This window comes from Ursus americanus, chromosome 19 (assembly GCF_024610735.1).
Source record: "Ursus americanus isolate L20-20 chromosome 19, mUrsAme1.1.p, whole genome shotgun sequence".
NCBI classification, from domain to species: domain Eukaryota; kingdom Metazoa; phylum Chordata; class Mammalia; order Carnivora; family Ursidae; genus Ursus; species Ursus americanus.
Genome location: NC_142145.1, coordinates 26,034,658 through 26,047,638, shown reverse-complemented (window position 1 = coordinate 26,047,638; position 12,981 = coordinate 26,034,658). Strand labels below are relative to the sequence as shown.

Sequence of the window (12,981 nt, the reverse complement as noted above, 5' to 3'; positions counted from 1 at the left end):
AACTTGAATATTTTTGTATCCTAAGGGTAGAGAATGGAAGAAGAAGCCTGAAGATAATGAACAGGGGATGGTTTAGAATAGGATTAACAGCAAACAAGACAGAAGGGAAAGACACTGAAGACACAAAGTAGTTAACACATGAAGAGAATGGAGCAGAGGAAAACATCAGGTCCATGTCTGTCCACTTTTAATGAGCCATAGGTTTGGTGTGGAGGGAGTTGGAGGAGAAGGGAAAGGCTGATGCACGCTTCGCATCCCAGAAAGCCTCTGACAGCCAAAATCCATACCAGATTCTTCCCGTCTAAAAGGACCACTTGGCAGACATTTCAAAGTAAAGCAGAAGTTCCTTCCAAACCTTTACCTAAATATGGCAGCAGAAGGGGGCCTAGAGTTTGAGAAGTTCTTTGTAGATCTTGGATACCAGTCTTTTATCTGTAGTGTCATTTGCAAATATCTTCTCCCATTCCGTGGGCTGCCTCTTAGTTTTTTTGACTGTTTCCTTGGCTGTGCAGAAGATTTTTATCTTGTTGAAGTCCCACAAGTTCATTTTTTCTTTTGTTTCTCTTGCCTTTGGAGATGTGTCATGAAAAAAGTTGCTGTGGCCAATGTCAAAGAGGTTGCTGCCTATGTTCTCCTCTAGGATTTTGATGGATTCCTGTCTCACATCGAGGTCTTTCATCCATTTGGAGTTTATCTTTGTGTATGGTGTGAGAGAGTGGTCAAGTTTCATTCTTTTGCATGTAGCTGTCCAATTTTTCCAGCACCATTTATTGAAGAGACTGTCTTTTTTCCACTGGCTGTTTTTTCCTGCTATGTTAAAGATTAGTTGCCCAAAGAGCCAGGACTGGAGGAGATAATGGTAAGCAAAATAAGTCAAGCAGAGAAAGACAATTATCATATGGTTTCACTCATTTATGGAACATAAGAAGTAGGAAAATTGGTAGGAGAAGAAAGGGGGGGGGTAAACAGAAGGGGGAATGAACCGTGAGAGACTATGGACTCTGGGAAACAAACTGAGGGCTTCAGAGCGGAGAGGGGTGGGGGAATGGGATAGGCTGGTGATGGGTATTAGGGAGGGCACGTATAGCATGGTGCCCTGGGTGTTACACGCAAGTAATGAATCATGGAACTTTACATAAAAGACCAGGGATGTACTGTGTGGTGACTAACATCATATAATAAAAAATATTATTAAAAAAAAAAAAAGAAGGCCTAGAAAAGACGGATGTCAAAGAGTAGTCTTGAGAATGTAAGCGTTGGGTCACAAGAGGCTGAACAGCTGCTGAAATCAAGGAGAAATACTATGGTACATAAACTTCTTAATTTGCGTTCTAGAGACAGAAATTAAGTGAACCAAAACAATTTCAAACCCCGCCCCAAGCCCTGTCAATCATCCCCTCTCCATCTCTTGATTGGTCAGTGCCTGCCAATGCTCCGGATTAAACGTGCTTATTTTAATATTGATTGGCATGAGAAAGAATCCATTTGTGCCCAGCGATTGGCTGACCTTTCTAGGCTCCGGCCAATCCTGAAAGGGGCGGGCTGGTTAAGTGTCAGGTTTCCCCGAACGGCTTTCTTTGGAAGTACTGGTCAGGCTGGTACTGGCCGTTTTCACCTCTCCGGCCCTAAAACAGTAACTGATGGAGCTTTCTTACCAGACCCTCAAATTCACGCACCAGGCACGGGAAGCGGTAAGGAAAGAATATACCCCCCCCCCCAAAAAAAGGACTGTCCCAGGAGCTCCTCTCTCCTGTTGCTGCGGGCCGATTTGCGTGTCTGCGGTTTCTATGGCGACAACCACCACCCCCCCCCCCCGCCGAGTGGCGCAAGCGCAGGGAGGGACCTTAGGCCCCACTGGTCAAGCCCAGGGACTGGGCTTGAGGCTGTGATGGGAAAAGGTGGGTCTGGGACCGAGGGGGGGTTTGGGAGTGCCCACGGATTTGATGAAAAGTACCGCAGTTTGTGACTCAGGAAACGGTGTGATATTTATTTGAACGGCTGTCTTGGTGGGTGAGCAGGTGTGGGGAGTGGTCAAAATGAAGATTGTTGAAAGGCAGGGCAGCTCTGACCTGGGAGTTTGGACCGTGGGTTCTGATCCTGATTCTCCACTTACCAAGGCCAGAGAACTTAGGTATTTAATTCCCTTCTTGGACTTCAGTTCTTGGACTATAATCCTTTTCACACGAAGATTACATGAACTTTGCAGTACATACAGTGGTTTCTGTTCTATCATTTGCTAACTGGCGAACAGTACTTTACACAGTAACGCACATGAATTGAGGACATACTCAATGCCAGGCACTTCAGAAATAAAAACAATGCTTTGGGGAGGAGGGAGGATAAATAAAATTAAAGTTAAAACGATGCTGACATCTGGGTCTCCACTCTAGAGATTCTGATTTACTGATTTTGGGTGGATTCCGTGCATCAACATTTTTTTTAAAGCCCAGCAGGTGATTACAGTTGTGTAGCCAAGGTTATGAACTACTGCCCTAGTGTCTCCCACCTTAAAGAAACAAACAAAACAAAAAAACTAATAATACAGAACAAGATATAACTCTCTGGTTGGCCTCACATTCCCCTCTACCTACCAACCTCCCTATTTCTCTCCAGCTTCTGGAAAGGGCTGGTGTTTTTACTGTCTCATGTCTGGATTGTCCTCAAGCCTATTTCAATCTAGCCCGAATTAGCTGCATCAGAACCTTTTGCATTGGCTTTTAATAAAGCAGATTTCTGGACCTCACCAAGACTTACTGAATCAGAAACAGTCTGGGATGGGGTCTTGAAAAGTGCATTGTAAACACACATCCAGGTTTGAAAACCACTGCCCTAAATGGTCTCACGTATTTTCATGATTTCCAATGCCATCTACATGCCAACAAACCCCACCCCCCTAAACTGACTCTAGAGTGGATTTCTTTGCTGGGCCCCAAACCCACACGGTGTCCTAGAAGGTAGAATACAGAGAGGACAATGAATCAACTGATTACTTGACAAATCTAGTGGGGCGTCTCAAGTATCTGCAACTTAATTTGTTCACTATCTAACTTTTTGCTTCCCTTCTAAAACCTGACCTGTCCCAGTCTTCCTCCACCTGGGAATGTGAAACCACCATCCACCAATTGCTCAAATCAGACTTCTGGGAGTTATTTTTAGCTCCTTCCTCCTAGACCCTCCCTTGTGTCCTCTACATAAGGAAGACAGCAGCAGATCTTACTGAATCTACTTCTATAATAACTCTTTAATCATCCTTATTTCTTCAGCCGAGATCATGACCCAAGCCACCATGATCCCTTACCTCTACCACGGCGATAGCCTCCTAACTATTCTTCCTATTGGTTTTTGCCTCCCTCTAGTCCATTCTTCATCCAGTGATCTTCTTAAAATTCTGTCATTCCATGGCTGGGATCCTTTTATTGCCTTTTATCATACTTAGGATAAAACCCCCAAACCTTGATGTGACCTACTGAGCACTGCAATGGTGTAGCCCAACTTGCGCATCCAGTCTCTTCCTCACCACGTTCTGCTTTGCCTCCCACTGACCCAGGCACGTTCTCTTTGATCTGACATGTCTTCGAACTCCACATACTCTGTACCATACAAGTTAGTATTTCATTGTGATTCATTTATTTTTATTTTTTTAAGATTTATTCATCCATTTGGGGGGGGGCAGAGAGAGAGAGAATCCTGAAGCAGACTCCCTGCTCAGCAGGGAGTCCAACGTGGGGCTCCATCCCAGGACCCTGAGATCATGACCTGAGTTGATATCAAGAGTTGGCTGCTTAACCAACTGAGCCACCCAGGTGCTCAGTTTTGTGATTAATTCATGTTACTGTTTCCTGCATGTGACATAGCTTCTCAAACAGAATTCATGAAACTTGAAGGCAGGTGCGGTTTTATTTTTTGTTTCATTCCCTAGATGGCGCTGAGAGACATATTTTGGTATGCCCATTGATGGCTCGATTTTGCAGGAGGTAGAAGTGCAAGGAGTTGTGCTGATTAGGGGTCTGCAGAAGGAAGAAGGTGGCGTGGGTGCAGTGATTTGGTGAACTGGATATAAAAAGGATTGCGTGTCCACAAGGAATTTTGATCACCTACAACATCTACTGTATTAGGATTCCCAGAATACTTCCTTTTTATTTGGATGATTTTTATTGTTTCAAATTATATATACATATACGATTGCTCTGAGATCTTCAGTTTCTCCAATTGGAGAAATTTACACCTTCCTATGGGACTCTACACCTTCCTATAGGACTAAGGGCAAAATAAACTTGGTTGCTGCCATTGTTGGAGTTAAACAGAGGAAGTCAGCTGTGTGTGAGGTGGGAGATTTCTTCTCACTATTCAGTGCACAGATTGTACTTAATTACTCCTTCCTTAATTACATAATTGCATACTTAATTACTTTGTCCTTTCCAAAGTTTGTGTGGTTGAGTTTCTTCTCAGAGTAAATGTCCGATCTTCAGCCAGGGTAGGGGAGGGATTGTCACGTAACTGAGGTGGGGTGGGGAATCTCTTATACTCTGTTCAGTCTGCTCCTCATTATTTCTGTCCTTAGAAGTGCCTGGTGACTCCAGAAGTACCCAGTGCACTCAGTTCCTGTAATTGTCTAGGGCTCTGTCATACTAAGGTGCTTCTTGTTGACTACTTTGTCTATAGGTGTTGGTTTTCTTTGATTTTGGTTGTCTTTTGCTTTTGTCTTTGTTCTCTTAAGCCAGCTGGCATTTATCCAATTGTTCTCCATCTGTCAATTTTATTGTCATATCTGTCTGTTGTCACTTCCTCTTCTAGGGTCTTTTTCCTCCCCCCCCCCACTCATTTCTGCTCTAATCTTTATTATTTCCCTCCTTCTCCCGGCTTTTTTTGGAATTTGTTTGTTCTTCTGTTTCTAGCTCCTTTAGGTGTAAGGATAGGTGGTTTATTTGAGATTTTGAAACTTCTCTTCTTTCTTGAGGTAGGCCTGTGTTGCTATAAATGTCACTCACATTTAATGCAATCCCTATCAAAACACCACCAACATTTTCCACAGAATTAGAACAATCCTAAAATTTGTATGGAACCATTAAGTACCCTGAATAGCCAAAGCAATCCTGAAAAAGAAAAGCAAAGCTGGAGGCATCATGATTCTGGACTTCAAGCTATATTACAAAGCTGTAGTCATCAAGATAGTATGGAACTGGCATAAAAACAGACACATAGATTAATGGAACAGAACAGAGAACCCAGAAATGGACCCACAACTATATGGTCAACTAATCTTTGACAAAGCAGGAAAGAATATCCAATGGAAAAAAGACAGTTTCTTCAACAAATGGTGTTGGGAAAATTGGACAGCCACATGCAGAAGAATGAAACTGGACCATTTTCCTACACAATACACAAAAAATAAACTCACTATGGATGAAAGACCTAAAGTGAGCAGGAATCCATCAAAATCCTAGAGGAGAACACAGCCAGCAACCTCTGAGATCTTGGCCACAGCAACTTCTTGCTAGACACATCTCCAACGGCAAGGGAAACAAAAGCAAAAATGAACTATTGGGACTTCATCAAGATAAAAAGCTTTTGCACAGCAAAGGAAACAGTCGACAAAAACTGAAAGACAACCTACAGAATGGGAGAAGATTTTTCAAATGTCTTATCAGATAAAGGGCTAGTATCCAAGATCTATAAACTTATCAAACTCAACACCCAAAAAACAAATAATCCAGTCAAGAAATGGGCAGAAAACATGAACAGACATTTCTCTAAAGAAGACATACAAATGGCCAACAGACACATGAAAAAATGCTTAACATTAGTCTGCGCAGGGAAATACAAATCAAAACCAAAATGAGATACCATCTCACTCCAGTCAGAATGGCTAAAATTACAACTCAGGAAACGACAAATGTTGCCAAGGTTGTGGGGAAAGGGGGACCCTTCTACACTGTTGGTAGGAACGCAAGCTGGTGCAGCCACTCTGGAAAACAGTATGGAGGTTCCTCAAAAAGTTGAAAATAGAGCTACCCTACGACCCAGCAATTGCACTACTAGGTATTTATCCAAAGGATACAAACATAGTGATTCAAAGGGGCACCTGCACCCCAGTGTTTATAGCAGCAATGTCCACAATAGCCAAACTATGGAAAGAGCCCAGATGTCTATCAACAGATGAATGGATAAAGAAAATGTGAGATACACACACACACACACACACACACACACACACACACACACACACACACACACACTCTGGAATATTTACTCAGCCATCAAAAGAATAAAATCTTGCCATTTACAATGAAGTGGATGGAACTAGAGGGTATTATGCCATGTGGAATAAGTCAGTCAGAGAAAGACAAATACCATATGATTTCACTCATATGTGGAATTTAAGAAACAAAGCAGATGAACAGAGGGGAAGGGAAAAAAATAAAAAGATAAAAACAGAGAGGGACACAAACCATAAGAGACTCTTAACTATGGGAGACAAACTGAGGGTTGCTGGAGGGGAGGAAGGTAGGGGGATGGAGTAACTGGGTGATGGGCATTAAGGAGGGCACTTAACGTAATGAGCATGGCAAGTGATGAATCACCAAATTCTACCTCTGAAACTAATAATACACTATATGTTAACAAAATTGAATTTAAATAAAACATTTTAAAAAGAAGAAATCAAATAATTAAATAAAGGAGAGGGAAACCTTGAACAAAAACAATAAAAAAAACCCCCAAAATGTAGTGTTTAATTAAAATAAGACTTTTTCCAATCTGTAGACCTCTGCGACTTTCTTCTTTTCAACTTGAATTTAAGATCCTCTAAAATGTGCTAAGGGCAAGAAAGCTCTGGGGAGCAATTCTTTCAGTGTTTTTAATTTGACCACACAATTCAAAACAAATAAACAGTAATTGGTATCAACGCAGAAGAATGCTTTTTGGAAAGCCATAACTGTTCCACACATTCATATGTACACACAGAATAATCCTGGAACAAAGTTAATTTTATTTCTTGTATGTCATTATATATATTTTTCAAAAGTTGTGACTTTACCTTTGTGAGACTTTTATATTAAAAAATATCAGCTATAAGTGTTAGCTAATTAATGAGGTGGTTGACTAGGTTTTTAAATGAGTGTTGTTAAATGCCTTAGCTTTTATTAATTGCATGGGCCCCTAAAAAAAAAGAGTAATTGAAAATTTAATTACATCAATGTTTTTCTTCAAAGAACTGAGGCTTATTAAACTTTAAATGTTCAAACATTTAAGCATCTATTGAAATACCAATAGCTATAAACAATGTGCAGTTCTAAATACTAATTAAACAAACTCTAAATCACCGTAAAGCGAAGCTGAATTTTAAGTAACTTTCATGTTTTAAGTGCTCTTCTCTGCTCTTACATAAGGAAGATTAACCACTTCACTACTGACCACTGCAGCAGCCTTGCGGGCGTCTTCTAAAATGCTGTGGCTGCTGTGGGACCACATTCTTCCTGGACGTGGACCAAGCAAGGGAGACCGATCCAACAACCTGGAGCAGTTTGCTAATGTCACACGGCTACTCTTGGAGACTTGTTTTTGTGTTTTATTTCTTTTTTAACCACTAAGAGAGAATATGAGAGTGTACAGATGTGAATTTGCATATTCGATGGTTTGGCTTTAAAATACCTTCTTTTGGAAAAACAACATTTATTAGGTTTTATTTTTAATGTAAAAAGTATATGTATCACCACCCAGATAAATCTTTTTTTTTTTAAGAGTTTATTTATTTGGGGCGCCTGGGTGGCACAGCGGTTAAGCGTCTGCCTTCGGCTCAGGGCGTGATCCCGCCGTAATGGGATCGAGCCCCACATCAGGCTCCTCCGCTATGAGCCTGCTTCTTCCTCTCCCACTCCCCCTGCTTGTGTTCCCTCTCTCGCTGGCTGTCTCTATCTCTGTCGAATAAATAAATAAAATCTTTAAAAAAAAAAAAGTTTATTTATTTGAGAGAGAGAGCATGTGTGTGCCTGTATGAGGAGGGGGAAGGGCAGAGGGAGAGGAAGAGAATCTCAAGCAGACTTCCCACTGAGGGGGAGCCTGAGGCAGGGCTTGATTCCAAGACCCCAAGATCACAATCCCAGCGAAAACCAAGAGTTGGGCGCTCAACCAACTGAGCTACTCAGGCGCCCCATCACCCAGATAAATCTTGTATGCGTTAAAAAAAATTGATATAGCCTCTGCTTTCCACTGTGTTCGAGTAACAGGTGCCAGACCAACCTTCCTCCTGTACGCAGCTAGAAACCTGGCCTAAGTATGTAAATAATCTATTTTCAGCCAGTGGACAGTGTGCTCATGAGAGAAGTGCTTCTGCTTGGAAGCAGTAACTAGGGAGCATCTAAGCAGAGAAGAGATGAGACTGAGAGTACAGTGTGAGAAGACTCAGATGGTTAATGGAGGGAGGAAAGGGGAACAGAGAGGAGAAGGCTGTGCAAACAAATTGCTCCATATTTCTGAGTTTTGGGCTGAATACTAAGCTGTGCATCTACAGAGTAAAAAACGTGCAAAGCTGGGGAAAAGCCAATTGCCAGGCAACGATAAGCTGAACAACTAGTGGTTCATATAACCTCCTTGTAACATCGAGAGCCATTTTAATGCCAAGCAGCGTGAGTGGAGAAATGTCGTGGAAGATCGGAGCACTTAGCAGAGGTTCCAGGAGGGCTGTGCATCAGGAGCGAGCTCAACAAGCCCTAGCGTCAGCCTACTTTAGATCTCTTTCCTAACAAAGCTTAAAAGCAAGTCTTGGTAGGATCAGACTTACCCGCAAATAACCAAACTATCTGCCAAAATAAAAGTCAGCGCACTTAAAAGAAGACAAGAAAATCCAGACATTCACAAAAACTGATTTATAATAAAAAAAACTACTAGCGGTCATAAGAAACAGGAAAATCTAACAAAACCAGGACAAAACTCAGTCAACAGAAATAGCGGAGAAGACGGAATTGGCAGACAAGGACTTTAAAAATAGCTATGATAATTATGTTTAAGGATTTAAGGAAAACAGAATTCTAAAGAGGAAAAAACCAGAAGGTACAAAAATATAAAATAAAGCACAACTCACAGAGTTGAAGAAGACAGTATTTTAATTTGAAAGACTCACTGGAAACTATCTAAACTGCAGCACATGGAAAAAGTTTGAAGAAAAAATGGACAAAGCCTCAGGGACATGAAGGACAGTATCAAGGAGTCAAACATATGTGGAATTCACATCCCAGAGCAGAGACAAAGAGGAGAAAAACCTACGAAGAAATCATGGCTAAAAATCTCCCACAGATCCAAGAAACTCAAAAACTTCCAAGCAGGATACGCACTTGTTGGCTGTGACAAAGCAAGTTGCTATGTTATGAGCTGCCCTCTGAAGACACCCATGGGGCAAGGAACCAAAGGAAGCTTCCAGCCAACAGCCAACCAGAAACTAAGGCCCACAGTCCTCCAGCTCCTAAGGAACTGAATTCTGCAACAACCGTAGGGGCAGAAGGAACACATTTGGGTGACAGAAATGTTCTAAGTCTGGATGGGAGTGTTGATTAGATACGTGCGCACATCATGGGACCGTGCACTTAAAATGGCCGCATTGTACTATATGTAAACGATACCTTAATAAAGGTGATTTCGAAAGTGCTATAAAAATTCACACAGTATTTAACAGAAAGATATACAATGAGAAGTAAATGCTTTCTTCCCTACTCTCCACCCCTTGTCCATTTCTGCTTTCTCACCCTGTAAGAAGCTATTATCTTTCGTTTTTAGAAATATATTTAGAAATATATTCACATGTCATAAGTGCATATATATTTATATATTTTTTCTTTTCACAGGAGAGATCATTTTCTTCATTCTGCATTTCCCCCTTACTTTATTACATATCTTGTAAGTCTTTTCACAAATATTTATGGAGAGCCTGAGTCAGATACATTAAGTTCTGGGGATGTGGGAGTGAGAAAAAAGACACTGCCTCTACCTTCACGGTGACTATGTTTTAGTAGGGAAGGCAGCTAACAGGTAAACAGGAGCCCCAAAAGAGGAATTGCTGAAACATAGGAAAGCCGTAAGTCCAACTTTAGTAGGTAATGCCAACGATTTCCCACAGTGGTTATATCAGTTTATACACAATGCATGAGAATTCCCATCGTTCCACATCCTAAGCAGTTTTCAGTATTATCAATTGTTTATCCTTTATGTTTCCTTGATTGCACATGAGGTCAAGTACTTTTTTGTTAGTTTATAAGCCATCTGGATATCTCATTTTGCAAAGCACCTATTTCTCTTGTCCATTTTTCTATTGGGTGAATTTGTCTTTTTAATTGATTTTTGGGGGGAACTCACTACATATTTGTATATTAATTCTTTTAAGTGCTGATATTTGCAGCATACTAATATGTTTTCTTTTATGAACACAAATTCATATTTTAATAAAGGTCACTTTATTCATGTTTTCTTCTACAGTTAGTGGGTTTTTGGTATCCTCAGAAAATCTTTCCCTATTCCAAAATCATGAAGATATTCTCTTATATTATCTTCTAAAAATCTTACTGTGCTCACACTTAGATCTGTGACTCCTGTGGAACTGATTTGTGTGTGCATGCACACATACACATGTCTGTGTGTAAGGGATGAGGTAGGACATATAGTTTTTCCAAAAGCATTTACTGAAAAGATGTCCTTTCCCACACTATTCTTTGTCCATGTATATGCAGAATTGTTTCTGGGCCCTCAAGTCTGTTCCACTGGTCTAGATGTCTACTTCCTAGGCTAATACCACACTGTCTTAATAACTGTAGTTGTGCAATCTCGGCATCTATTAAAGCAAAGACTTTACTGGTCCTTTCTTGTCAAATGGTTACTATTACAACACATATCGATGCATTAGAATCAACTTGTCAAACTACACAAAGGTTGCTGGATTTTAATTGGGATGGAATTGAATCTGAAAATAAACTTAAAGAGTATTGACAAAAAATAATGAATCTTCTGATGAATGCCTATCCTTTTTATTCCAACTTTAATTTTTTTCAATAGCAATTTTGAGTTTTCTGCATAGAGATTTTGCCCATCTTTTGTTAGATATACTTTTAGCTCCTTGATATTATTGTAAATGGCTTTTACGTCACTGTAAATGGTTTCTTGAGTTTTTCTTTACTTCATCTTATGTTTATTATTGATATGTAGAAATACAACGAATTTTTGTGTATTTATTTTATTTGAGTAACATTGCTAAATTCATTTATTAATTCTAGGAATTATTTGTGGATTCTTTTGACTTCTTTATCTATGCAATCGTATCTGTTAAGAAAGACAGAGTTAATTCTTTCTTTTCAATTCTTATGCCATTTGTTTAACATTCTTGCCTAATCTTACTGTTAAGACCCCTAATATAATGTTGAATAGAAGTGGGGATAAGAGGGGCGCCTGGGTGGCACAGCGGTTAAGCGTCTGCCTTCGGCTCAGGGCGTGATCCTGGAGTCCTGGGATCGAGCCCCACATCAGGCTCCTCCGCTGTGAGCCTGCTTCTTCCCCTCCTACTCCCACTGCTTGTGTTCCCTCTCTCGCTGGCTGTCTCTATCTCTGTCAAATAAATAAATAAAATCTTTAAAAAAAAAAAAAAGAAGTGGGGATAAGAGGCATTATTGTGCTGTGCTGAGGGAGAGTTACTAGCAGGAACATCTTTTTTTTTTTTTTTTTTTTTTTTTTTAACGTGGGCTCCACACTTGGTGGAGCCCAATATGGGGCTTGTACTCACAACCTTGAGATTGAGACCTGAGCTGAGATCAGCTGGACGCTTAACCAACTGAGCTGCCCAGGTGCCCCTCAATCCAGGAACATCTTAACCCAGTTTGAGGGACTGCGATTTTTCTGGGCCACATAGAGAATGAGAGACTGAGCTTGGGCAGCTTAACTTCTCCTCTGTCCTTATTCCTGGGACTGAGCCCTCCAGGTTTTACCAGGGTCCCCTATTATGCTGGGTTCTGGATTCCGACTTTTGCACCTATGGCACCTTGAGGCTGTCAAACGTACTACTCAGCATCTTAGCTTCTTAGAGGCAGGCAAATGAACTTGGGAAAAAGTGGCTTCAAATGCCTCGGTCATGTCTGTGCATTAATGAATACACCGTGCCCCCACCCCCACACAGGTATATCTGTAGGGTGGAATCCTATAAGGGAAGTTGCTATATTAAAGAGTTTTTATGTGTGTATATTTGACATATGTGAATCTGTACAATAAAGTTCTTGTGGAAATAAATGAAAACCATCTAAGTGAGAGCACAAGCCCTTTCTTGAGAACTTGCTGGAGCAAGGGAGTCAGGTACCATCACTTGCATTTGGCAGAGAATCAAAGGCAGGCAAGGGAGTGGGAAAGCTTGATAGTGAGAAAAAAGGAAGTCTTCAGGCATTTTCTGACTGGAGGTTGTTGACTTGGGACAGCTGGAGGCAGGCTAACTAGAAGCAGGGTACCTTATGGGACTGGCTTGGAGACCATATTTGGCTTTCTCTGCTTGGTCCTCATTTGGAAGCTGGGAACAAAAACTGGGAGGCTGGCGGTTGTTGACCAAATCCTGACCCCCTCTGGGCCCGTTATTACAGAGGCTGTGATTTCGATTCCTGGACTCCTTGCTATAGAGTTTGTGGTTTGGTTTTCTGGGATGGTTGCTGCCGAGGTTGCGGTCTGGCTTCTTGAGCTTATGTGGGTCTGACCACTATCCACTGATATATTCAGTCTCTCATCCTAAAACTGATATGGCTGTACCGAAGAATATATACTTTCAACATTTTGCCTGGTAACTTCAGTAAAAGTTGTATCAATTTGTACGTCTACTAGTAATGTGTAATATTTTGCTCCAACACAGCAGGCTGTTCTTTTGAACTTTATTCATCTAATAGGTAAAAATTTGTATCACATTATGTCTTTCATTTGCATTTTTATAAGATTGAGTATCTTTTCATATATTTAAGACTCATTTGTGTT

At 40.9% G+C, this 12,981-nt stretch overlaps 1 protein-coding gene across 1 annotated transcript in view; it reads left to right on the top strand.

Moving 5' to 3' along the window:
- The first annotated feature begins 1,572 nt into the window (after positions 1–1,572).
- KATNAL2 (katanin catalytic subunit A1 like 2) overlaps positions 1,573–12,981 on the top strand; it is a 63,274-nt gene continuing 51,865 nt past the window's right edge. The window contains exon 1 of the mRNA XM_045790017.2: positions 1,573–1,691. Coding sequence (XP_045645973.1) covers positions 1,641–1,691 — 51 coding nt within the window. The 5' untranslated portion in view covers positions 1,573–1,640. The remainder of the gene's footprint in view (positions 1,692–12,981) is intronic.